General features: G+C 38.6%; 1 protein-coding gene across 5 annotated transcripts in view; it reads right to left on the bottom strand.

Annotated features, from left to right (window-relative positions):
• Nucleotides 1-20,245, bottom strand: part of LOC139149219 (tolloid-like protein 1) — a 30,076-nt gene extending 9,831 nt beyond the window's left edge. Inside the window, exons 1-7 of one of the 5 annotated variants that reach the window (XM_070720808.1) lie at nucleotides 20,079-20,245; nucleotides 11,084-11,276; nucleotides 10,433-10,581; nucleotides 8,592-8,939; nucleotides 2,941-3,284; nucleotides 1,975-2,209; nucleotides 944-1,123 (exon numbers count right to left, since the gene is read on the bottom strand). In XM_070720808.1, coding sequence (XP_070576909.1) covers nucleotides 944-1,123; nucleotides 1,975-2,209; nucleotides 2,941-3,033 — 508 coding nt within the window. In that variant the 5' untranslated portion in view covers nucleotides 3,034-3,284; nucleotides 8,592-8,939; nucleotides 10,433-10,581; nucleotides 11,084-11,276; nucleotides 20,079-20,245. Of the gene's footprint in view, nucleotides 1-943; nucleotides 1,124-1,974; nucleotides 2,210-2,940; nucleotides 3,285-8,591; nucleotides 8,940-10,432; nucleotides 10,582-11,083; nucleotides 11,277-14,995; nucleotides 15,072-20,072 lie in introns of those variants that run through there. The other 4 variants (XM_070720809.1, XM_070720804.1, XM_070720805.1 and 1 more) reach the window with 4 other exon arrangements.
• Between the last annotated feature and the right edge of the window lie 6,660 nt (nucleotides 20,246-26,905).

The raw sequence follows: 26,905 nt of genomic DNA, 5'->3' as shown, positions 1-26,905 counted from the left end.
AAAGGCCAGGGAGAAGGGACTTGAGAGGACAGCGGAACAATGCCTCAACAAAATCAAACAGTTGCGAGCTCAGTTCAAGTCCATGTAAGACAACAACCGTCGTAGTGGCAGAGCTAGAAAAACGATGCCATTTTACGATGAGTTGTAGGAAGTAAAGGGAAAGCAACTGGTAGTAAAGGGAAAGCAACTCCCCACATCGTTCACATTTGGGTTGTTTGCGTTTTGTGCATGATATTGTGTATAATATAAGTGTATATCATGTTTAACTCACTGTTTTATGTAAAATGTTGCTTGGCCATGGCGAGACGTACCCGTAATCTACGTGTCCTGTGTTAATCCGCACTGGAGCGGAGAGACTACTGACACTGTGATCCTTTGGCGCTACGTTTCGAAAACAGAGTTTTCTTCATCAGTCGCTTAAAATTCATTTTTGATTGGTTAGACGTGTTGAATGGTTGATTGTTTTTATTTTATAATATGTTGTTCCACTTACGTTTGTTAGGAAAGCTAGAATGTCTACTGTTTGGTCTTGTTGTGTTTGTGTAGGTTCATGTGAACCTGAGTTTGAGCTATAGTGTGTCGCCTATATTTCTGTTCCTTCTATATGCGATTATTGGTTGGTTTTGGAACAGTTTTTTTAGTGTTTCGTCTTTTTCAAGTTCACTCCAGTTTTCTGTCAGGGCTTGCTTGATTTTTGTCGTTTCGATGTACGGGCTATACGTTGTTATGAAGACTACAGTATTGTTGGTGGCGTAATTTCTTTTGCTTGACCCGAACTAAATTTATACCTTGTGTATGACGTGTAAACGTGAGATCGCTTAGATCGCTGATAAGGAATATTTACAGAGCGACTAATCAGATTCCCTCAGGTTTAAAAAAATACACCTGTAAACCCACCTTAAAAACGCTATCGCCAAATATGCACTGATGAACTGTGGCTCACCTGAATAACTTGAAGCAGTATTTCCCATATCAAGGTCAACTATTTTGAAGGCCACATGATTGTATGAACCAGCCGCCAATATTGTGATGGAGCAGTTTTGATTCGATGGATAGTCAGAGGGATATGAGGAATGTGAGTAGATAAAGCCATTCAAACCATACGCAATGTTGTTACCACAGACTGAAAAAAATGAAGTGCAATATTGTAGATGCAGTGAACAGATGCAGACATTCATTTAGATACTTGATTTTCCATCTATCAGAAAATGATCATTGCGTTTTTATAAGGTAAAGCCACAATAGGTTAGTGGGAACCCTGACAGTATATTTGAAGTTCCCTAATTGGACTGTAATGGTACACGTAAAGGTACAAAAACACAGTAACATGACGGTGGTACCCAACTAAATTTTACCAGAGTATACCTGTGACCCTCTTAACAACAACACCTGATATGACATCTACATGGTACAAGCAGAGGAGACATTGACAACAGCAACTGACCTTCAGAAGCAAACATTAACTTTACACATGACAAAATGACTCAAAGTCTTTGAGTTCAGCAAATTGGTCACAATATTACTGAGAAAATACTTAGCAACGTTATGTGCATCATTAATGAAAATACTGCATAAAAAATTTCATGTTTTAACAGTGGAAATTTTGAGATGAGAGTACAACAATAATGCAGTCATGAACAAAATTTCAAACAACAACAAAAACGTACAAAAACAAGTGAAAAGAGCAATGGCACGTGCCCACTTTCTGGTCTATGCCTACATAAGGACAGAACACAAAATGGAATCTTTGGACAATAATTTCACCTCAAAAATTGACCACTGTCAGTTTATACATTACAATGATATAGTGTAACAGCAGCAACCTCCCTGAAGTAGAAAACGATTAGGGTAAAATTTTGTTTATAGCTTAATTGTTTACTTTTGGCATTTTTGGAATCACTCCAATAAATAATCATTCAACATTGCAATAAATTTGATTAAATATTTTGAGGATAATTTTGTGTTTCCACTCACCTGAAAATGGACCATCTACATCCACACTTCCATTGTGGTAGGCAAGATAAAAACCACGGCTAGATGAATATGCAGCACTGTAGTAGTACAGGAAGAGATTAGTTCCTGTTGATTCTATCTTTGATGGCAAGGTGTAGCCTGTGTATTCACCAATCAGTGGAGATTCATCACTACTACCATCATAAATGCTCAAATGAGCACAGCATGGCTCCAGGCTGAAGTCAATAAACTCCACCTAAAGGAAACAAGTCATTGTTAATGACATATAGTCCTCACTTTGTTAAAGACTTTGGACACCATTGACAGAAATGATGGTCATATTGGATTGTAACAGCAAACAAATCAGCACCCATATTTTGACAGAGGGACTAACATAACAAGTTCGAAAGAAACTGCTCTAGCCATCTCTGAGAAATTTGCATGAACTGGATGGACACACAGACAGGCCCACAGACACAACCAAATACATAATTCCCCCAGACTAAAACAGACATTAAAGGTGGTAAACACTTGTAATCGCAAGATAACAAATGGTCGCTGTGTGTCATGACCCAAAGTTTGTACAGTGAGAAACCCGACCAACAGTACCATTGCAAAAAGGATATCCTTTTTGCAATGGTACCATTGCAAAAAGGATATTGTGCTTTCTAACCGAGCCAGCAACTAGGTGTTATAGCTTGTTAAATTATTAAGAATTACATTAAATTTTGAAGAGATGGCGGTTGTTTCAACTTTAAACCCGAGTATATTTCAAATTGTGTGTAGCGTCTTGCTATTAAAACCGATCTTTTTCAAAATCGAGAATATAAATCTTGAGTCACCACTCCACAGAAGTTGTGATAGTTTGAGAGTCCAAACATCTGTCCCTGAAGCACCTTTTTCCTTAAATGCAACAAACTTCATCAGTTCATATTAAGTATTAAATCTGTATGAGTATACGAACTAAAAGGTTTGGTCTGCACTTACTTGAACAGTATTTCCATCAGAAACAGATATGATGTAATAGCAATCTTCGATGTCGAAAAAATTGTTGTAATAATTGGGATAGAGGGGCGACATTATATATCCCTCATTGATGCTGGCAGAGTATGTACCTCCACACGTGTCTCGGCTGTACTTTGCAAAAAATCCAGACCCCGAACCATAGTTACCAGACTCAAGGTGCACCAGCACAGCGTGGTTTTCAGATGTAATCACATCATCAATGTACCTTCCTGAGCCACTGCGTATTAAATTGTTATTATTGGCAGCAAATCCTTCATAGACATACACATTGTCACTGTAACTCAAGGAAAATTTTGAAACTGCAACTGTAGAGTAAAAAGATTACACACATTCATGTCAGTAAATTTCATCATAGAAGGGGTACAGATAACACAAATATGCCACAATATAAGCATTGACTGGTGAAGAGGAAGAACTATAGCACTGCCAGAGTTTTCTGATAATAAACCCATCAACATACACGTCTATAGGCGATTATTTAGCGGGTGGGCGCTTATTTTGGATTTCAGTTTTGCTTGGTTTTTACCAGTGACATCTCAATCGCCTTACCACTACAAATAAGCTCTAACAAAATTACTATTGTGTAGCTAACAAAATAAAAACATAGAGGATTCTGGCTTCCTGACTGCAGCCATTTACATCAGACATCCCTACTGTACTGAAGATAACTGCATGGATGTGCAAGATGTAAGTCTGTGTGTTGTCTGTGTCTTTCACAGATCAGAGAAAGTGTCATATTGTTTCCTTATAGGGACAAGTGGATTTGTCAAAATTTGCTGAGGCAAAGAACGAAAAAGAAAACGAACTTTCATGAAAGGGTATTCTGCAACGTCTTACTCTTGATTTGTTACTGTTTCTATGAACTTCAACTCAAATATATGCTTTTGTGAGTACTACTGAATTAACGTTCTGGACGTATATTAAGCTCCAGGTGTGCCCTTGATAATTTACCCATTTTTTAATAAACCCCCGGGCCTACTATCAGAAAACTCTGATAGTATGGAATATCTGCAGAGATGATGAAAACGGGAAGATTAAGATCACTAAAAACTGAAATGAAATATGAAAACCACAATCAAAAATTTAGAAACTAAATACGATTCCATATAAGAGGATAATCAGCTTCACAGACATAATGTATGGACCAACATGAAAAAATCTGGTTGCAAAAATGTACATGTGCAAATGTTGCATTTAATTTGCTGAATGAAATAGTTCTAAGAAAACGGACAAATTTTAAATCTATTAGCCGTTTAATTTCAGAAAAAATATTTCGACAAATTTGCCTCAAGAAAATTTGCCTATGCAAAATTCACCATCAGTATATCAGTGTTGTCCTTACAATAAAAGTAGCCGGGTAATTTAAGAAAGTAGATGGGTGGACTGCGAGGGAGCGAAGTGACTGAGCGGCCAGTGAGCGGATGTGAACGAGGGGGGGGAGAGCACGAGAGGGGGGTGTCCCCCCTCTCGCAAGGCGAAAAATGAAATTTTGGAGTGGAAATGGTGTTCTCTGGTGGCATCTGAGGTGACATTTAGCTGAGACTGAAACAGTACTTTTGTTGTGTGTCTTAGACGTGGCTCACATACAACAAAACAAACAAACATGATTTTGTTTTGTTTGTATTATTTATGACACACATGGTTTTATTTGCAGTGAAGATGTAACATTTAATCTTAAATCACCCGCTGTCTGCTCATTTCATTGCTCATTTCCCATTCTTCATTACCACATAGTAGTTTCCCAAAAACCATCAAACTCATTCTATTCTAATCAAAACACATTCGCTTTTGTTAAAAAAACATCGATAAGATAATTCACTGTAACAGTGTTCGCATTTACGTAAAAAAATGCGTATATAGAAAACTCATAACAATGAAAAAATGCGTAGCGAGTCGATCCAATGCGTAATAATATTACGCATTGGATTGAGTCTCTACGCATTTTTTCATTGTTATGAGTTTTCTATACGCAAACGATAATAGTAAAATGTTTGCGAAAGCACTCTCCGCGACTGAGCTTAGGCGACAACCAGACAAGATGAGTGCCGGCTTGACATTAAATTTGTTGCAACATTTCTGTCAATCACTCATTTTGTGTGGAAAGTTTCGGATTCTCTGAGCGTAGTCTGAAAAATCGGCATCGTCGAGTCAGAGGCACGTTACCATGTCAGCTGTGCCTATGAACTTACTACGTCGCTAATTTTCAGGCGAGCGATAGTTTCTGAAACTTATGACACAAAGTGAGTGATTGACAGAAATGTTTCTACAAATTAAATGCAAACCGCGCACGATCATCGCTCAATCTGATTAAAATCAGATGTAGAGTACGGCGACGTCTCTGTACTTGTGCGGTTTTCTCTTGCTGTCGCCTCTCACTACTCTCACTGAGAGGCGACAACGAGAGAATACCGCGTACGCATAAGAAGACGTCGCCGTACTCTACATCTGATTTTAATCAGATTGGATCATCGCTGTCCCCAAATTTGATCAAAGCAGATATGCTGCATGGCGTCGGAAGGAAACAACTCTATTTTCTTTCAAATTTGCTCCACGAGTCCGTGAAAAAAATTATTCAGAGGGTCCATCGAAATACACTATAGGGCAACCAACATGGAGAACGTGGAGAGGCGAAGTGAAATTGAACCCATGCCGGAATCCACGACGTATTGTCCTGTTGTCTTAAGCAACAGGGGATCAGCGCCACGGTGAAGCCGTGAGCCGTGACGATGATGCGCCGGTCGGCAACGGTCGGCAACACACATGCCTGTGACCGTGGATTCTAGTACGTAAAAAAAATCAATGAAAAAAAATACCCATTCAAATCAATAGTTGCTTCTAAAAAATCAGATCTAGCTCATTTTTTTAAATCTAGAAAATGCGTCGGTATTGCTATGAGAATAACTTGATTTGTTGAGAAGATCATACCCGTAGTGACCGTGACGTTGGCAGCCAGCGCGGCGGCGGAAAACTAGCTGCAGTCTCATGAACTTCGAATCGTCGATCAAAATCACATCTTTTCGGCGCTTTTTTCTCACAAATTCAGCGAAATTGAAGTTTTTCATACATAAACTAAATATATTTTTGGAATCAAGTATACCTTTCGAACGGGCTTTCTTCGGGAAAAAATATTCCATCGGCAAGGTGCCAGTGGCCGACGCCACATTTCTTTTTGACGCCATTTGTTAAAAAATGACCTAAGATGACCTTCATACTAATCAAACCAATTACACTGCTCGTAACAAAGAAACACCATAGGCGCGTCCATCAGCCAATCACACTATTTAACAAATAAAAGATCGGGCTCAAAAAGCCGCAAACGGGTATTTTGAAACTGTTTTATGTTTGTGCAGTTCCATGCGGGGGAAAGGGGTCGCGAAACTGCTAATCGTACGTGTGCCGTCTATAACAGCTGGCAGTGCAATCCCGAAATTACAGGTCTATAAAATAATCTAATGACGTTAAAAGTAGCCGGGAAAAAATGCAAAACAGTCGGGTTATTTACCCGGCACCCGGCTTCTAAGGACAACACTGGTATATGTATATGTATTTAATACACCCATACAGCATCTTTCAACTAAATTTGAATGAAATGAAATGAAAGCTGCCTCTAATCCTTCAACTGTGTAGTAAATTTGTTTGTCACCAAAATTCCATTGATTCTGAACAGCACTTTTTGATATATAATGTTGAAAGACAGAAGAGAAAGGGAACTTCTCTCCAATATTAATACCGAAGTGTAATAATGTTTGAAATGGTACATTGAAGGAAGTTTTTGGAGAGTTCATAGCGTAATGAAGTTTTTGTTGTCACTTAACAGACTTGTAGGCTTCGACTAGCACATTTGTATACTTTGAAAGGGTAAGATGTCCTTAAAAAGAACTAGAGTAATTATTTGTAAATTCATTGCAGTGTTCTCCCCAGGCCATGTTAGCGTAGAGCGGTCCCTGTACGGTTTCGACTCTCCCAGATACGTTTTGATTCTCCCAACTATGCTTTAAAATATCCCCGCCATCCTTTAGTTCACACACTCTGCATTGCTACCAGCTGTTGCATGCGAAGTACAGTTTGTCTACACATTAGTGCTCACTACAACTTTCAACCTGGTGAAAGAGTGGAAGTTGTGAAGTATGGTATGCTTCAGATAAATTGTCTGTAAGTGTTGAGAGGAATGTCTAAACAATAGAAGAATCGACTGGGTTGTTCATAAGTTTTCATTCTACAACTACCATTACGACAATAAAGACAGGGCCTTAATAGTCATGTACATCGCCAATAAGTATACACAGAGTTAGAGCGGGTAGCACTAGCGGGGCCTTTGATCACATTCCCATGCTTGATCAACGGAAATGGACCACAAAAGAAACAAAAGAAGCAGTTGACTGATGAGGTTGTTTTTGATTTTACAATGATGATCTTTCTTTAGATCGAGTACAATCGCGATCAAGTTCATATTGCATTCTACTATGGCGGCGACTATGTCAGCCACCATGTTTAATAACTTTTTGACATTGATCACGGTGTCGCATCTGGTTCCACTCTGCAATGTTTCTGAAAGATTTTACACCTGATTTTGAGTGATTCTAGTCTTACTTAGTTCATGTCTTGTGGTCATCTTGGTGAGATTTTTAAAATCAAGAATCGAACGATGATGTTCAGTGGCAATTATGCATGGGGAGGGAGGGCCCTGGTTGAAATTGATCGCCCTTATGAAAAATTATTCGTGGTGTTTCTCGTTCAAAAAACTTTTGACATTTGACATTTGAATGGTGCAAAGCTTAAACTTGTAAATTTTCCTCTTCGTTGGCAATTTGCGACATTTTTATTAGCATTATATGTATTCATGATATGAAAAACAGATGAACCATTTTTGCTTTCAATCTGAACTTGCTGCAGAGTTTACAGTTTGAATCTTCTGTTTTAATTGTAATTGTAATTACAATACTGTGGTGATTTATTTAAGTGTAATAAAGAGTTTCCATGATGTTAAAACTGCATACTTGTGTGTTACTAGCTGCAATAATGTAGCCTTGGTTGGCCGTGGGGCTTGGACTTCTGTCGTGCAGCTGGTGCCTTGCCCCAATTTTCAGCTGCAAGGAGTTAAGTTGACCGTCGATAGGCGTTACAAGGATTCTAACATTATCCGGGAGCGGGATTATGGTGAAATTTGCGCACGGTAAGGCGAATTTCTCTGACAATGCGGCCCTGTGTGTGCCTTGGATGCCCAGTGTAGATCCACACTGAAGCTTTTACACGAGCAGGTATTGCGGGAAATTGTACCCTTGGTTGGGGCAAGGCACGAGCCGCGTGACAGAAGCCCAAGGCCCTCGGCCAACCAAGGCTACAATTATTGTAGCTAGTGTGTTACCATTGCATTTTGTTGTGACTGTACATGTATGTGTGAGTGCATGTGCATGCTTATATCCATATGCAAATATAAATTAATGAATATGCAAATTATTATGCAAATTAACGCTTTGCTTTGGCTCTATCCTGGGGAGAACATGGCATTGCAATGGTAGCTGTATCTTGAATAGTTTGCTGTTGTGGTTTCTGTTGTAGATTTGTGTTATAACCCAATTCCTGTAATTGATATCAAGCTACTGCAAACTTACCAAAATACGTGCGTCTTCTGGAGCAATAATGAAATAGTAGCAGTTCACATTTCTGGGATATGATTCAGGATAATATGGTGAGGCAATGGTCCCTGTTATTGCTGTAAATATGCCACCGCATTCTGATGTGGATGGCACGGTTTTATACTCAGCGTAAAACCCCTCATTTCTTGAATAGTATGCCGACATAAATCGGACAGTCAAGCTGGTGCCAGATGAATGGATAATGGGAAGCTGGTCTTCTGTTTCATCAGCAAATGGACCGATCACAGTGCTTCCGTCTATGTCATTGCCATCATACACTACTACCTTATCAGATGATGACAGGGTGAATCTGGTAAATGTGAGCTGAAAAGTACATCAAAGAAGCATTGATTAATGACACTCTATTCCCATTGAAATGGAAACTAATTTAACTCGTACACACAGGAAGATATATGAAAGATATGAAAACATGAAGGCTGGATTTCTCTGTGTTTGAGCAAATGTTTCTCACTATAACTTAATTATGTTTTAAAAAGCATCAATGATAGTATGCTCCAGTTTGATCAGTTTTGTTGTGTGTCTGACATACAAAATATGAAAGTTATCAGATGTCTTGACCATGAATGAGAGTATGGTCAAAAATATTTTCATACCAGGAAACTTTGGTCATAAATTTAAAATCTATGTGACTGGTACTTTTTTAGGAAAACTTGAGTTAACGAAAAATTGGAATATTGCCTCAAAAACTTGACTATCCAATATCATCGGAACAAATCTGCATAGGTGGTTTAGAGGAAAAAGAGGTTTTGACAAAAACTTTCCCCAATATTTGTCTATGCCAATTTGATCACCATTATAGCAAACTTGAAATACAGTTGACCTTTCCATCAGATATGGTGGACAGCTGTAGAGAAGCTAATGTTTGGAGATATGAATAAATATGTGCACTTTCATGGTGTTAGTATATGCCACCATAGCTGATCACTTCTTGATTTTATGAGAGAATTGATAAAGGAGTCATTTGAGGAAAGTTGGAGCAACAGGTTACGTCTTTTTTCTATTGAGGGGCATACTACAAATGAGACATCAAGCTGAAATTTTGATGACAGAAGAAATATTGACCACCATAATAAAACAGTTTGCTTGAAAACACACTGAAGACCAATAAAAAAGTTCTAGACTATCACACTATAAAAGTTCATCAAACATGCAAATTAGCAATTAATTGATATGATACTGCTAAATGTCTTTGCACACTGTTCAACATCAACATCTGTACCACGTTGAATCAAATTTGATGAAATATTTATGGACATGGCACACTATTTAGGAAAGTTCACTAAATATGCAAATTAGCAATTAATTGACTAAATACTGGCATTTCTTTATGCGCTATTAGAGCTTTCTGTGACTGACATCAGTACAAAGTTTCATAAAATTTAGCACAATCTCTCTCTTAAAATACAGCTCTTTTTTCATAAATCAGTTAAAAGCAAATTATGCATATATATGCCATGGTGTATTATCTTTGTACCAAGTTTGAAAGTAATTGGCTCAGGCATGTCTGAGATATCTGTGTCGATGGATGGACACATGTCTGAAAACCCAATTTACAAATCCCCTTGGACTTTGCCTGTGGGGACTAACAAACACTCTAAATACTCCTTTAATGAGAAATACAACTGTATTCCTTACAACAGGTTTGTTATAACACGATGTCTACAACTTGTCATCATGAAAATATAGTCTGAAATTTGTGTTGACCTATGCCTGAAAAATCTGAAAAAAAAACTGTTGATCGACATTGAGATACTTTGGTCAGTTATATGCCAGTATTAAGGTATTGATGAACCTACCTCTATGCGGCTGTTGGGAGATCCATCTCCTTGAATGTAGTAAATGCACTCCTGATTCCGTGGGTAGTCATCAGGATAATTAGGAGAAGTGAATACCCCTGAAGTGCCAGTAAAAGTTCCTCCACAGGCACCCAAGATGTCGCGACGAACTACAATACACAGCAGGACAGAAAACAGTCAAATAACTCATTTGTAAACAAGGTTAAATTAAGATTCATTTCTATCCTGTTGGTTGTTGGTATTGTCAATGATGAAGAGCATAGTTTACACTTTATCTGTTGCCCTACATGCTAAATTTGCTTTTAGCTAATTTGTGAACACAATTGATGTATTTTCTGTTATTCACATGCAAGAAGAAATAAAGCATTGTATTTAATAGCCCAGGGAATCACTAAAATGTGTAACCACATGCGCACTTCATGTTAATGATAATTTGCCTGAAAGACACATTCACCAACCATTCCTTTGATTGTTGTCCTAATTAGTACTTGTACTTTGGAAGAAAAGATTGTAAATATTGCCCTCATGCCGAACAACTCCACAATGCAAGGAGAGCCTGACAGAAATGATACAATATCAATCTCCATGTAAATTGTCTTCTTCTGACTGTATTTAAACCTCTCGTACAGATTATTGCGATATATTGCTCACCTCTGCTGTGAAGATCTTGAGCTGATAAATGCATGCCACCATCCTTTGTAGAATTTACATGATGTGAGAATGTTGATAAAAAACAAAGCAATGCTAACAAAGCGGTCCTGTCCAAGTCAATCATCTTTGTGTTTATGTCATTTAATCCCTTGTTGCTGAACTTCACTGCCACTTAATTGGTGAACAATCTCTCCTAAAATTACAATGACAAACGACATTGGCTTCCTTGAAGTGCTGATCGAAACACATCAATCCTGTGCATGTGTGTTGGGGCACAGTTTACATGTGACTGCACTTGTGTGTCTGGCTGTGAACAATGTTATTACACAGTGTTACTGTGGTAAAATGGAGAAATGAGCCATCATTCTGAATGGAGGCAAACCTTAGTGGCTTTACCAGTATCTTATGTTTATGTTTCACAACGCTTCAGTTGCAATTGTTCTACTGATAATTCATATCATTGTGTTCAATCCTAGCTGGGCCAGGACAAATTGACTAGATTTCATTTAGTTTGCTGACTGTTTTCCCCATAGAAAAAAATTTCCACCCATGCAGCACCATCATTTCTGAACTTCTCCTCGTCTCTGCCTGCTAATAACATATAAAATTTGCAATCTGTTTGAAAACAGTGAGAACATTAAAGCTCCATAAGCTGTATCTTTTGGCTATTTTTTCAGAACTTTTGTTTTGTGGTTTCCCTACACTTTCTGCATTGAATCCCTAAACTGTAATTTAATGCCAAGTATTTAGCATATCGACACAACCTATAAGAGTATAATATCCTTTTTTATTGTTGAAAATTGTATTCAAGTCCGGACTAGAATTCATTTGTAAACAATAAACAATGATCACTATGCACACACAAGCTGTGTTGACAAAAAGAATACTCAAAATTTCAGCATAACAAACGGATTAGGATCAGACAGGGTAGTTGATGTACAGAAGCAGAATACTGAAAAACTTGCCACAAGTTACAGCTTATGTCCCTTTAATAATCATGTTTGCAATGTTCAAATGTGAGCTGCCTCTTCATGAGCAACACTGTATGGATAACACACCCTCACCCCAGCCCAATGAATTTGAAAACTTGTTTCTTCTGAAACAAATCTGAAATTCAACTAGAAATTTAGGATTTAACAAGGGTTAAAGGTTAAAACAGCCGACATGGAAATGGTAAGTTACATTCATTGGAAGAATCCAAAGACAAAACTGCTTATGTCTTATTTTCATCAAGTTGACCTGTTGCCAATTCATCAATAAAATACAAAGAATCAGCACTGTATTAGACATCTAGCATTATTCCTTCGAGAGTGATGACAAACCAGCAATGTTGAGAGTGATAACCTGCAATGTTAAAGGGCTGTGACTTCAGTATCTTCTGAGACGTACTAGTACACATGTACTGTGTCATTTTATGACTACAGCATGCGCACAATTGAGCATGCCCTATATTTGTTGTAGGTACAAACTACAAAATTTATAAAATGTTTGGGGGGGGAAATGAAGTCTGAAGAGACAGAACAATAAACAGTAAATTTTAATATGGCTATAAATATGTAATGTTGTCCCGCATCAAATAGCTGAAAATTACGCATGCAAGAACGACGAAAGTAGGCTTATACATCTCAGTGGGCGACTGCTAGTGTAACAGTGAATACTTAAAAACATATTCACGACTCAGAGTACAAGCTGCAAAAACAGCCACGCATGCAACATTGATAAAATTTGTCTGCATTTAAAGCTGCGTGTCCGATATCACGCGCGTACAGCTATATTTAGTAACAAACCTGTAACCGTGTACAGCGCTATATTAGCCCTATGAGTATGGCGAGAGTGTCTGGCGAGAGTGATGGAGGTGGGGGCGGCGTAGCCAAAGCCGGACACTCTCCCCATACTCATAGGGCTAGGGTTTAATATGTGTGGCACACTAGAGATATCAGTAGTGAGAACGTAACAGAGTTAGGAGACAGCGTTTCCATATCACTAAGGAGCATTTCAATCTACAAATATGTAATGACTAATGCCCGCCGCACACGAGAGGAATTAGCTGAGCAAAGTTTCATTCCAGGCTGTTTGCTCAGCTAGTTTACCCTCGTGTGCGGTCGATTTTTCGTGAGTTTTTGTCCTCGCGAGGCATTGAGCAAAATATCCAACCTGTTTGATATTTTTTGCCTCGCGAGGCAAAATGCTCACCATGTGCGCCGGACAAAGTCATTTTACTCACGCCTTTACACTAAAGCCCATGCGTATCCCGTATCCGTGGCCGGGTTGACCTTTTGATGACCCGTAGAGCAACGCACGCTACCCCGCCAACAGATAGAGCTGCGTTTCCACAGCTAATGTCGACAGTACCGTCGCAAGATTTTTTTCTCTGAGCGGACCTTTGCTTGCTGTCCTCTGGAACTTTATTATCTGCTGTGCTTCACTTCGATGAGAACTTTATGTCTCTGTTTTTAAAGTCAACAGACCTTACATCATATAGCGCAGGATAATTGCACCAAAGTTCCACCAATTTGTCCTCCTACTAGACGACATCACTGGGGCGGCCATTTTTGTATCGTCATGTGATTTTAACGCATGCGCTTTAATGTAAAGGCGTGAGTAAAATGACTTTGTCCGGCGCACACGGTGAGCATATTGCCTCGCGAGGCAAAAAATATCAAACAGATTGGATATTTTGCTCAACGCCTCACGAGGACAAAAATTCACGAAAAATCGACCGCACACTAGCTGACCAAACAGCCTCGAATGAACTTGCTCAGCTAAGGGACTGGACACAAATTACAGGGGGGGGTGGGCCGGTGTTTTTCGAAACACCGCTGCATCAAAAATAATGACCCTTCAAAAGTTCATGCACAAAAATTAGTGACCCTCCCCCTTATCCGTGCATGAAAATTAGTGACCCTCCCCTGTTACTCAATACCCCCCCCCAACAAACCCGCAATGAGTTCAAGACCTCCTTCTGACTTGCTATACTTTTGAAGTCCCCTCCCAAAAGGAAGGCAAAATGCGGCCGATATAACGCTTTGTCCAAAAAATATCAAATCATATGTGTGTGATAATTCATGTAAATGTACTTTGCATGAAGTGGCAGATAAAAAGTGCATGCATGTACAAAAAATGTAATATTTAGATTTCATCGATAATGTCGATTTACTATGCATGGCAGCCTATGATGAAACTATGAATATTTTTTTCCCAATACAAAACTAGGTAAATCTGTGCATTTATGTACACCTAATTATTAGTATTAATGTTCATGACTAGACTACAGTGGTTTAAAGTCAATGGTTGTGCAAGAAATTTGTTTTTGGAATTTCACTGAAATGTCCATTTACTATGCATGGCAGGCCTATGATGAAACTATGAATATTTTTTTTTAAATACAAAACTAAGTAAATCTGTGCACTTATGTACACCTAATTATAAGTATTAATGTTCATGACTAGACTACAGTGGTTTCAAGTCAATGGTTGTGCAAGAAATTTGATTTTGGAATTTCACTGAATGTCCATTCACTATGCATGGCAGCCTATGATGAAACTATGAATATTTTTTTCCCAATACAAAACTAGGTAAATCTGTGCATTTATGTACACCTAATTATTAGTATTAATGTTCATGACTAGACTACAGTGGTTTCAAGTCAATGGTTGTGCAAGAAATTTGTTTTTGGAATTTCACTGAAATGTCCATTCACTATGCATGGCAGCCTATGATGAAACTATGAATATTTTTTTTAAATACAAAACTAAGTAAATCTGTGCATTTATGTACACCTAAGTATAAGTATCAATGTTCATGATTAGACTACAGTGGTTTCAAGTCAATGCACAGGGCGTTGTCTCCATGTCCGTCCCAGGGGTGGGTAGGTGTTTCGTTGTATCGCTAATAAAGATATATTCTACCAACCTTTGGTATTTCGGTCTTAACTTAGCACTGCCCTTGACAATCTTGCGTATATGTTTTATAAACATGCTGCGTCTATTATCTGATGAGTTTGAGGGTGGGTTTACACGTGTATTTTTTTAAACCTGAGGGAATCTGATTAGTCGCTCTGTAAATATTCCTTATCAGCGATCTAAGCGATCTCACGTTTACACGTCATACACAAGGTATAAATTTAGTTCGGGTCAAGCGAAAGAAATAACGCCACCAACAATACAGTAGTCTTCATAACAACGTATAGCCTGTACATCGAAACGACAAAAATCAAGCAAGCCCTTACAGAAAACTGGAGTGAACTTGAAAAAGACGAAACACTAAAATAACTGTTCCAAAACCAACCAATAATCACATATAGAAGGAACAGAAATATAGGCGACACACTTATAAGCGCCAGACTTCACAAAAAACTATATAGCTCAAACTCAGGTTCACATGAACCTACCCGTAGGAAACGTGCAGATCTTCATTTAGCTGCAGCAGATTGGTTTCAGAGCTGTGACAGCTCAAACCAGCTTTAATGCAGATCTGCACAGAGCGTTTGGAGCTGTCATTTGTCTGCTGCAGATTCGAGTGTCTCTGGAAGACGAAATGCAGACTTGTGCAGCTCTTGGCCGATCGGTCAACAGCCGTTATGCAGCTCAAAATCGTTCGAAGTAAAACTTTGTTGACACTACAATTGTCACAGCTCTATGGCAGCTCGAAAGAGTTCACTGGCAGCAAAACATGAGCCAGTCAAGGTATATATAAGGGTATGCACCACCGTAGTTGAGTTTCGTTTCTAGTAGAGTGAAGTTATAAGGACGGTCAGGTATTTAATGAATTCAGTCCATTTTCGAATTAAAATTTGCGTGCGTCCGTTTTGCGATCTCGGCTCAGAAAATTGATCGAGTACGCGTGTACGTGTACATGTAGTCTATCAGCGTAATCCTATGGGCACACATATAAAAACGCCGGGAAAGCCCTGTGCATCAATGAGAAGTTGCCTTATAATTATCAACGTGTCTTCCTCAGAATCATTGTTCATTCGATGTTAAGCTGTGCTCCGTTTTACCTTTGATATTTGTAGATCCGAGCACCGCTACTTTTGCTACATCCCACAGGTCCGAACATCAAATCATAGACCCATGAGAAAAACGTGTACGTTGCATGTTGTTGTTGGTTAGGCTGCATCACGCATGATGACGTCATTTATCATGTGAAAAGTTGTCCGCGATTGGTCAGATTCGCTAAATGACCCAGGTCACGCAGGTCAAAGTGTTAGCGGCAAGACACATCGACCGTTAATCTACACGTATTGAATTAGCTTCAGGGTTACTCTGTCATGTTTCTTTGCTAAACTTTGGATGAAATTTCGCCGAAAACGGTATCCAAACTTTGATAAAATGGAAGCAAATTGAACGAGTATACTTGACGACATATTCAACGTACCAATAGGTCTCGCCGTCAGGAGAAATGAGGTCAAACCATGGATATTGCCTGCAATTGCAAACGGCATTGCAAACCGCATACCGATTGTCAGAGGACTGTGATAAAATAATGTATCAAAATATACACAGATTCACGCGACTGCACTATCATATTCTTGGCAGCTCAATAACGTTTATGGATGAGAGGGCGGGAGTCTCAGACCCAAGGGAGCATAAGCAGTATGCAGTACATTGCATGCTTTTTATGCAAAATCCGGCTTTGACTAATGTTCCTGTCCTGTTTCCGAGCATATCTTTCGAGCTGCGTAGCTAATAATGGTTCTAAGGTCAAGATATCCGAATCGTTCGTGTTCGAAATGCTACTTGATTTGCAGAGAGAACACTCGACCTTCTTGTTTGTGTTTTAACTTAGCACATGGGGTCATTTGAAAAATTCAGAGCAAAATACCGCGGTGTATCGTAGTCACCAACCCGCAACACTGCTTGTACTGCAGAGCACACAAGCGGTCGTATGTAAAACATGTCTTTTGTTATTTGAAAAAGAAGACTAATACAAAAATGTACGTATTGCAAGAACGCAGTTGATAAACTGGACAAGTTGAAGGCGAGCTCGAACGTCGTGTTAATAAAGTCTTTTCCGTTCTTGTTCTCGACTAACATGGAATTTTTCAATATATACCCATGAAGTCTGATTCAATTCGATGCGGTGTTAGGCACGTCGACCAACGTGGTTTTTGCCGGGCCAGCCGGAAGAGTATAAACACATCTCCGATACGTTACCAATAGTGTGTTCAACACATACTACGCATTCCTGGGAGGTCCTCCTTTCCGACCTGTTCGTTTACAAATGAATATTCAAGTTTGTTTTGCCTTCTGTTTGTTTCTGAATCCCGGTTCTGAATACATGAATATAAAGTGTCCACTAGTTTTACGGACCACCTCTGGACACGGCTTTTGAGAGTTTCAGCCCTTTCTTCAGTTATACCTTGCTGGTGCGTTCGTTGTTGACTTTGTCAAATTTAATCCGTTGATAATCTGGTGAGAGCGTCCACAGATTAGTAATTTACCCTTGATTACTTTGGCTAATTAGGCACTCAAACTCATCAGATAATAGACGCAGCATGTTTATAAAACGTTGTCAAGGGCAGTGCTAAGTTAAGACCGAAATACCAAAGGTTGGTAGAATATATCTTTATTAGCGATACAACGAAACACCTACCCACCCCTGGGATGGACATGTAGACAACACCCTGTGGTCAATGGTTGTGCAAGAAATTTGATTTTGGAATTTCACTGAATGTCCATTCACTATGCATGGCAGCCTATGATGAAACTATGAATATTTTTTTCCCAATACAAAACTAGGTAAATCTGTGCACTTATGTAAACCTGATTATTAGTATTAATATTCATGATTAGACTACAGTGGTTTCAAGTCAATGGTTGTGCAAGAAATTGATTTTGGAATTTCACTGAAATGTCCATTCATTACGCATGGCAACCTATGATGAAACTATGAATATTTTTTTTTCCACTACAAAACCAGTTAATCTGTGCATTTATGTACACTTAATTATTAGTATTAATGTTCATGACTAGACTAGAGTGGTTTCAAGTCCATGGTTGTGCAAGAAATTTGATTTTGGAATTTCACCGAAATGTTGATTCACTATACATTGTAGGCTAAGAGGAAACTACAAATAACTCATAGGTTATCTGATCCTAAATTGTTATTCAAAAGTTGTTCAACCTGAAGCTTCCAGTTGTTATTTATGACATTTTGCACTATTCTGAATAGTTTGTATTCTGTCAATGTCCTCAAAAAATGAAAAATGTACATACAGCTTCATGAACATTTGACACCGACCTATACCCAATGTATTGTCAATGGGAGAATGATATCAAATAAGTGATCTCCCAAATTGTTATTTAAAGCGTCATTATAGGGGACAGTTTATATGTACAATAGAGGAGTTGGATAAGTAGAAATCATGACAACTTAAATCAATGTGGCTGCTTGGATCATCAATACATTGCTTATTATACCCTTAAACTTGCGCCCAAAGGGCGCGCCGAAAATGGAAATGACAGAAAATGAAAGTGCCAGGAGGTATGTTTTCTTTTTTCAGTATTCCATATTCTTTAATACGTGCACATGCAATTTCAGCTTTGATGCATAAAAAAGGTGACCCTCCCCAATAGGCTTGCACAAAATTTTATGACCCTTCAAAAATGCTTGCGCGAAAAATGGCGACCCACCCCCCACCCCCTGTAATTTGTGTCCAGTCCCTAATTTCTCTTGTGTGCGTGGCGGGCAATAGATCTACAATTGCTGCGGCAGAAATCAGGAGCAACCCGCCGCGCCGCGCCGCGACAAACACAATGACTGATCTGCTAATGCATGACACTGCCACCCCTTCCCCTTTGGCTTTTCTCGCCAAGCTATGGAGTTCACCTCACGATCCGTGACAACCGCACACTAACGCGACAGTCCGTTGGTGTGTTTATTCAATTTCTGTTTTGATATTTATATGCCCACGGACTTGGAGCAAGCCTACTAATGCCTGTAATGCATGAGAAACATCTCAAAGGCAAAGAGAGAGGCCATAGTGCGGCGGCGCCCGGTGATGACCCTTTGTCACCATGTTCTTCATACTCCAGGTTTTTGTTGTTGTTTTGTTTTTTGTTTTTTTTGGGTTTTTTTGCGTTGGGTAGGGGCCAATTTTTCTTTCAAAGGGCTCAACACAATTGCACAAATAAGCCCAAAGCAAGACTCCCACGTTTTGATAACATTGTGGGCAACATGCACTCCCTTCTGTAAGTTCTGTTACCTTATTTGTAGGAAGTGCCTTTGTCAACGACTTAAGTTGAAAAATTCCATAGTAGTGCATGTACCACTAATATTAGTATGCCTTTATTAACACATATCCCCATTTAGAGTTTGGTCATACAAAACAATGAAGGTTTCCCTAAAGGAAAAAGTGAAAATTAATAAAAATGTGACAAAATACAAGATACTATTACCTGGATTATAAATTTACATTGAAACAGAATATATAAGAACTGTAAAAAATATTTAGGGTATTTTTTTCGGGTGAGTTATTCGGCGTTCTGATTTACACTTCAGTAGTTCAGTGTCACTTATAAATGCGGGCTGCGCAAGCAAACGTATATTAACACAATGGGGTATTACTGTTATTGTTGTGGACACGGCAGTGACGGTATAGAGACCTACAATTTAGCATGACAGTGCGTGCATTAATACCTATGTATGTAGATTATACTAGAATCTACAGATCAGCTAGTCGAGTCAACAAGTTGCTTAGTTGGCATTTGACGCCATGGCGCAAGGCTCGCATCTCAATATAGATTCAAGGTGAAGGTGAACATGTCGATGTCTAGCTGTGATAATCGCAGCGGTACTTGTGGCGTATATCGAACGCGATCGGGTCGTGGCGATGACCCCAGTGACCCGAGCGCGTTCGATATACGCCACAAGTACTGCTGCGATATCACAGCTTGTCGATGTCTTACACCAGTGACACACACAGCTGACACAGGCGACAGTAACGCTAACAGGGCCCAGGGGGCGATGTCGCTATACATAACCTTACCTTTACCTTATGTATACTGAGGTGAATGAATTAATATCCGTGGACTTGGCCTGTCACGGTGACCTTCACGTGACATCCAGGTTAAGCCTGCTTTCGGCCACACGACAACGAACAACGTCCGCTTGCTTTGGGTGTGACCTTAAATGGCGCTTTGATGCGATCCATCTACGCATGCGCTCTGATTAAACGGGAAGTATAAAGCACTCGCTCGCGCTTCAAAATACTTCAAAATATCTGACTGAAACTTGCTGGAATGCAAGCTGTTACAACGTTCTTCAAAAGTATATCTGAGATTTTTTGTATCTTGCTTAGTTTTCATTTGAGCGTAATTTTAAAGAAATCAGCTACGGTTAAAGTCACCTCTCTGGCAGTTTTTCTGGCATAAAAAGTTTAAAAAAATTATCAGACACACTTTGGATATCCTTGGAACAGCTTGCACTCATACAAATTTCAGCCAAATATCTGAAAGCATTGAAACAAAATATAGGGAAACAGATTGTTGAAAGGTTCAATGAACGAATTTTTCATTATTTGATTTTCAGTGGCAAGGATTCCAATAGTTATAGTAGGTAATACTTTTTCGGTCTCTACAAATAAAAACGCATGGTTTGTTTCTATTGTCGTTGAATCAGAAATGTGAGTCAGAATCAGACGTAGATATCAGCAATTAGCATGTTCTGTGTAAATGAGTGTTGTGGTACAGGGAATCCGGGATAAACAAACAAACAAACAAAATCAAAACCAAAAAAAATCAAATAAACGGATAGACTAAACCTATCAAATCAGTGTAAACAGACACAAACACCAACCAAAGGAAAACAAATAAGCAACCAAAGAATCAAACAAAAACAAACAAGTAATAAATAACAAATAAATAAAATAACAGACAAACCCCCAACAAGCAAACAATAAATACATACATACATAAATAAATCGATAGAAGATAAAACAATACATTAAATATTAAAATAATTCACAGAACAATGCAACCTATTCAAATTGTGAAGTCAGTATCACTACCCACTATTGGTAGTGAAAATGACGTAACATTTTGAATATTTTGCATGTGGTGTTGGGTCAGTTTAATTCTTATTCAAGTTATGTTTTTCTCGTATATTTAATTATTTCTGTCTTTGCGTTTGTTTTACTCATTCGTTGATTTATTTGTTATTTAGTTCTTGTGTGTTTGTCTTTGTTTAATTGGTTGGTTCATTTTTGTTTGTTTGTTTGTTTGTTTGTCTGTCTGTTTGTTTATCTTGGCTTCCCTGTGGTGGTAAAGTCACTGGTAATTTTATGCGGGACTAGTCACAGTCTACATTCCTGTGTCAAGGGGTAGGATAGAAATTGGGGTGTCGGCAATCCATGGACCACTAAAAATTTGGGGTGGACGGGAAAAATCCCGCAGCTGACAACTGGATCTCAACACCAACCCTGCGAAACCGCCGTAGTTGACTGCTAAAATAGCGTCAAGTGCATTGGAGTTTTCAGGATGGCGACGCCTGCTTTCTACACAGATTTCACACGAAAAACTACTTTTAAAATGGAATTCTAAGCTTATGCCTAAAATAGACCACATCCAAGGAAAAAATGAAGAATGCACATGTTAAGTTTCTTGTGTAAGATTTCGGGAGCTTTTAATTACAGGTGTAAAAGACGCAACGATCAGTTTCAACGAATTTGACCCCAGCATCTTCATGCTAAACTGAATATTACAGAACAAACAAAATGTTAAACATTTAAAGTTGCAATAATACTTTTGTCAACTTCCATCTTTTAACAGGTACAGTAGTCAGAATAGACAGCGGCAGACATTTTCAAGAAACTATCCGGGAGTTATCGTAACCCGAAAGGACTAATTTGCAGCTCATCCGAAGGACATTTTCATAAATGAGCTTATCACCCACGAAAGACACAAGGGAGCAATGGCAGACGGTCAAAATGTGCGTAAATGGCCACAGCAGCTATAATTTATATGATCTGCCACAAACACTGTGTTTGTTAGATTTCAATTTATGAAACCTGATGAGTAAAAATCCTCCACAGGTCAGATCTGTCATGTATGCAGCTGCTATACAGCAAGCATGCATTTAAAATGCATGTGCTTGACAACCTCTATAATGTTGACAAGTGTGTTGCATTTGGGATTATAAATCGTGAATATCAAGGAAGGACTGGATGATGAATTTGTTTTCACTTTGATCACGGACCCTCCAAGAACGTGGAGAGACCGTGCTTTGATGTATATATACCAAAAGATGATACCAATGTCATATAATATCCATATCCGTGGACTTATCAAGGGTTGGTCAACATTGAAAGATAGAGATGTAAATGAAAAAGTAGTAACAATTCCTATCTTTCGCGATGTTGACCAACCCATAAAATCCCCGATAAGTCCCTGGATTAGCATAATTTGTTGTGTTGACTAATTAATTACAAGATGTGTATATGAGAGATAAACGTCCTTGTAATGGGATGTAAAATAAATAAAGAGTCAAGAGGCCAGGTATTTACTACCACCAGTCTGAGCATGAAGAAAAGGAGAGGAACTGATAGAGAAAACTGAGAAAAACTCAACAATAAGCTTATTAATAGTGTCTGGACCGCCTATGTTCTCCATCAAAAAGTGGTACAGTGTGGTAGATAAAAAGACAACGAAGGCTTTGAAATGACATTGGTGCTCAAAAACAGTAAATTTACATACAAATAGCACGTGATGAAATATTCCTATTACAAGCTGAGTAATCTAAATTATTATACATATACATCTACCATGGAGAACAATGATAGCAGATAGCTGCGTTTCCACAGCTACGGCGACGTCTACTTAGCGTATGCGGTATTCTCTTGCTGTCGCCTATCACTACAGAAACGACAGCAAGAGAATGCCGCGAACGCTAAGTAGACGTCGCGGTACTCTACATCTGATTTTAATCAGATTGGGTCAATACTCTGCCCATTTGACGCCCAAGTCACAAAGTCAAGATGAATGATTATGAGGTATTACCACAGTTCCTCGTGGGCTATTCAGCTCCGGGACTATTTGCCCCATAGACGAGTGTACAGAAGCGAGAGGTGTTTCTCGCTTCTGTACACTCGTCTATGGGGCGAATAGTCCAAGAGCTTAATAGCCCATCAAACGACTGTGGTATTACGAAAATAGCGCACGGACAGTCGGACAATGGTGTCGCGCCCGGTGTCGCGCATCACCAAGCATTTCGCAGAGGAAGATACGCTGCGCGTCCTCATGCATCTTTGCGGTATTTTTGTAATAACCTCATCAGACATTTTCTCTTCAGTTAGTAACTAAATTTCATCCACTTGAGTTACCTTGACGATGTCATTTCGTTGCGTATTTAGCTGTAACTGTCGACTAATTTTTCACTACTCTGTTTCAATGTATCAACTACAGAATTTTACTATAATCTGATCATTATGACCAATGCCCGGTGTCTTAGGGACGGACCATTAGATCTTGGAGGGGGGTGGTCAAAAACAGAAAAAAAAAATTTTCAGAGCAGAAAGTTAGGGAAAAAAAAATCTTCAATCTAGTTTGCAAACTAAAAAAAATAAATAAGAAGACAAAGGTGTAAAAAAAATCTGCGAAAGTCTTTAAAAATTTTGAATTTTTTTTAGATTTTACCGACAGGAAAGCAACTTTCTGTATTTTTAGTACATCCTCCCGGCACATTTTTAACTTTAATTTATACATTTAGAGTGACTGTATCCCTTATACTGGAAGTTGTGATTATCTTATCTTTTCAGGACTTTTGTATTCTGATCACTTGAAAATCATGAAATTATAGAGCCTGTTTACTACTTGTTTCCTGCGTACAAACCAAGCAGGTACACTAGGTAAAACATTGAAACTATGGTATGGTTGTCAAGACAGAAAGTTGTATTTGCCTTTTAAGATCAAGGTAAACAGATGCAGGCCACATCAGTTTCATTTTTTTCACAGCATTTTATCGCAATGATGAATGCAAGAATGAGTGAACAAGTAGAAACACGTCAATAACGATAAAACAACATATCAAGTCATTATGTATTATTTTGCTTTTAAAAAGGCATTTTCAATTCTTTTTTCTCAAAAACACGCCTCAAAAAACAACAGCAACACATGTTTTAACATTCAACAATACACTACGTAGAATGCCATCTATCCAACAAATCCCAACACAAAAACACATAAAAGGGTTGAATTTTGAAAGTTTCTCGATAGCAAATACTGAATAAATCTGCATGAAAAATCGTTTTGTGTAGCAAATTTCAAAGAAATTGGACAAGCCCTTTCAGAGAACACAGATTTTTTGACCATGAATGGCATAAATTGCCCTAAAAAGACAAATATTGAAATTTCAACACATCTATACATATCCAATCAATTTGGACATGCTGCTACAGAGAAATAGATGTTTTGACCAAAAAAGGGCAACAATTGCTCTAAAAACACAAATATGCAAATTTAACTATATTATTTAGCTTATTTTAGCTTCTCAGCTTGTCAAAATCAATTGTAAATCATGAGATATGCATGATGCTTGGTGGGGTGAATGTAGGCATTTCACCAAGCAGTAGAAAGGGAGCCAGGAAACCAAAATAGTCAATTTTCAAAACTATAGGAAGCTACTGAGGAGCAAGAAGACCATGTTTCAGAGGAAGATGTGTAATCCGAAAAAAATACTCCCCAAGTGCCACCAAATAACACCATTTTAATCTCTATTTTTCAAAAGCTCCAACGGCAGGAGGGGGACACCCCCTTCTGACCTCCCCCCGCAAAAATACTCCCCAAGTGCCACCAAATAACACCATTTTAATCTCTATTTTTCAAAAGCTCCAGCAGCAGCAGGGGGACACCCCTTTCTGGCCTCCCCCTCGTGAGTGCTTGCGTGGCCGCTTGTGGTGCTTGGCACCACATCTTTGCCCTCTTTATCTTCAGACAGCGACGAACTAAAAAAATTATAAATCTGAAAATTTACTCTGAAAAAAAAATTTGCACAGCTTATCTCAATTGGAAAAAAAATTTCAGAAATTTAAAATAGTAAAAATTTTTTCACAATTTCATTGTGACCACCCCCCTCCCAAGGTCTAATGGTCCATCCCTTACTTGCCAACACATCCTGTATATGTGAAATGACCATTGTTTTTGTTGATAAATGTATGCTAGTCCGGACCTAAATACAAAATTTAAACAATAAAAATGCAGATTATAAGGTACATTAATGAGCTACATATTAGGAATTTCTCCATGGTTCAGGGATTCACATAAGAAACTGCAGATGATACACAGAAACAAACAAAATAAAAAAATGACCAAAGTGACAGCTAATGGATCTTTAAATATTAGCATTCGATAATCAGGTGTCAGCCTGCGCCTGGCAATTGCCTGTGGATTACCTCTGGACTGACACAGCATTCCTGGCCTGTTTTCCATATAATGCATATTTAATGGCAAACAAAACAATGATGACAAAAACCATAATTGCAGCACTTTCTGTGACTATGGTAGCTAGTATCCCTACTTCAAAATGGACAAATAGAAAGCATGACTAGGACAAATGACTTTTGGTCCTCTTTGGTGAAGGTCATACGGTACTGGAAGAGATCAAGCTACATCGCTATCTCTCAGTACTGTATTTGTAAACATGTATGGGATAACCAGTGCGAGGATAAATGTATTCCATTTTGTAACAATTTTCTTTTTACTGATTAACAAAGGAAGTCCAAGTTTTTATTGTCAGTACCCTAAGTTACAATTCAGGTAGTGTAAAATTTTGAGATCCCTAATAGCACATCACTTTTTGGATATGCATGCTTGTGAGTTGTTCATGATAGATATTAACATACCAGTACTATTATTAGTATTGGAAATAATCATACGTAACAAATAAACACGCATAAACAAACAAACAAAAACTGAGACAGAGTTCCCTGTGGTTCAACGGTATTCAGCCACGATATTACACAACCATTTTCATCAGGCCTCGTTTTTACAGGGAGAAGTGTTATCGGATTTTAAACTCGAACTTTGTATTAAAGGTAGATGATAATTGCATACATCTGTGCATAAACTATTGACTTTCTCAACGTAGAACGTACACTACAGGAAGAAAAATGATGCTGACCTGGTGTTGACCAATGTCCTCCAGCCCCTTTCCGGTGATAAACACGGGATGATCCTAGCGTGATAAGATCTCTAATCGATTATGAGTATTGTTTTTGTTGCAGGGGTGACTGTACTTCTCTAGAAACCAAATCCCTCACTCACACAAGACTATATAAAACGAATACTCATGAAGTGGCACGATCCAATGTCATCAACCTTTCAACTATCCCTTGGATCTATCGTGCGACGACACCAGATAAACTACTTTGCATCCCGAAGGATGTGGCCCCAGGATGTGACCGTGCCTCTCTCATCATACCAGTTGTCTCAAGTATGTCAAAAAAGCTCACTATGCTAGGAAATATTATTACCGTCAACCGAAGGGATACTTTGGTTGTTTGTACCGTTATTGTCGCTCCGCGCTTATGGAACGATTTACCGGCTGATATTAGAATGTGCAATACCGTTGATCGTTTTTAGAAACGTTTAAAATCGCATCTTTTCCGCAAAGCTTTTAATTAATTGTCTTTTTAAGATTTTAAAAAATTTCCTGTGCCTGTGTCAAGGGTTTAATGATTTTTTTACATTCTTAGTGAACCGTTTAGAGCATTTTATGGATTTACGGTATAGAAAAATAAAAACAATTATTAGGGGCCCAAGCCTACCGGCTGGGCCCCTATTGGTTTCGTAGGAATTCAACTTTCTTCTTAGGGGCCCAAGCCGACCG

Source organism: Ptychodera flava, chromosome 14 (assembly GCF_041260155.1).
Source record: "Ptychodera flava strain L36383 chromosome 14, AS_Pfla_20210202, whole genome shotgun sequence".
Classification (NCBI taxonomy): Eukaryota; Metazoa; Hemichordata; class Enteropneusta; family Ptychoderidae; genus Ptychodera; species Ptychodera flava.
This window is presented reverse-complemented; position numbering and strand designations above follow the sequence as displayed.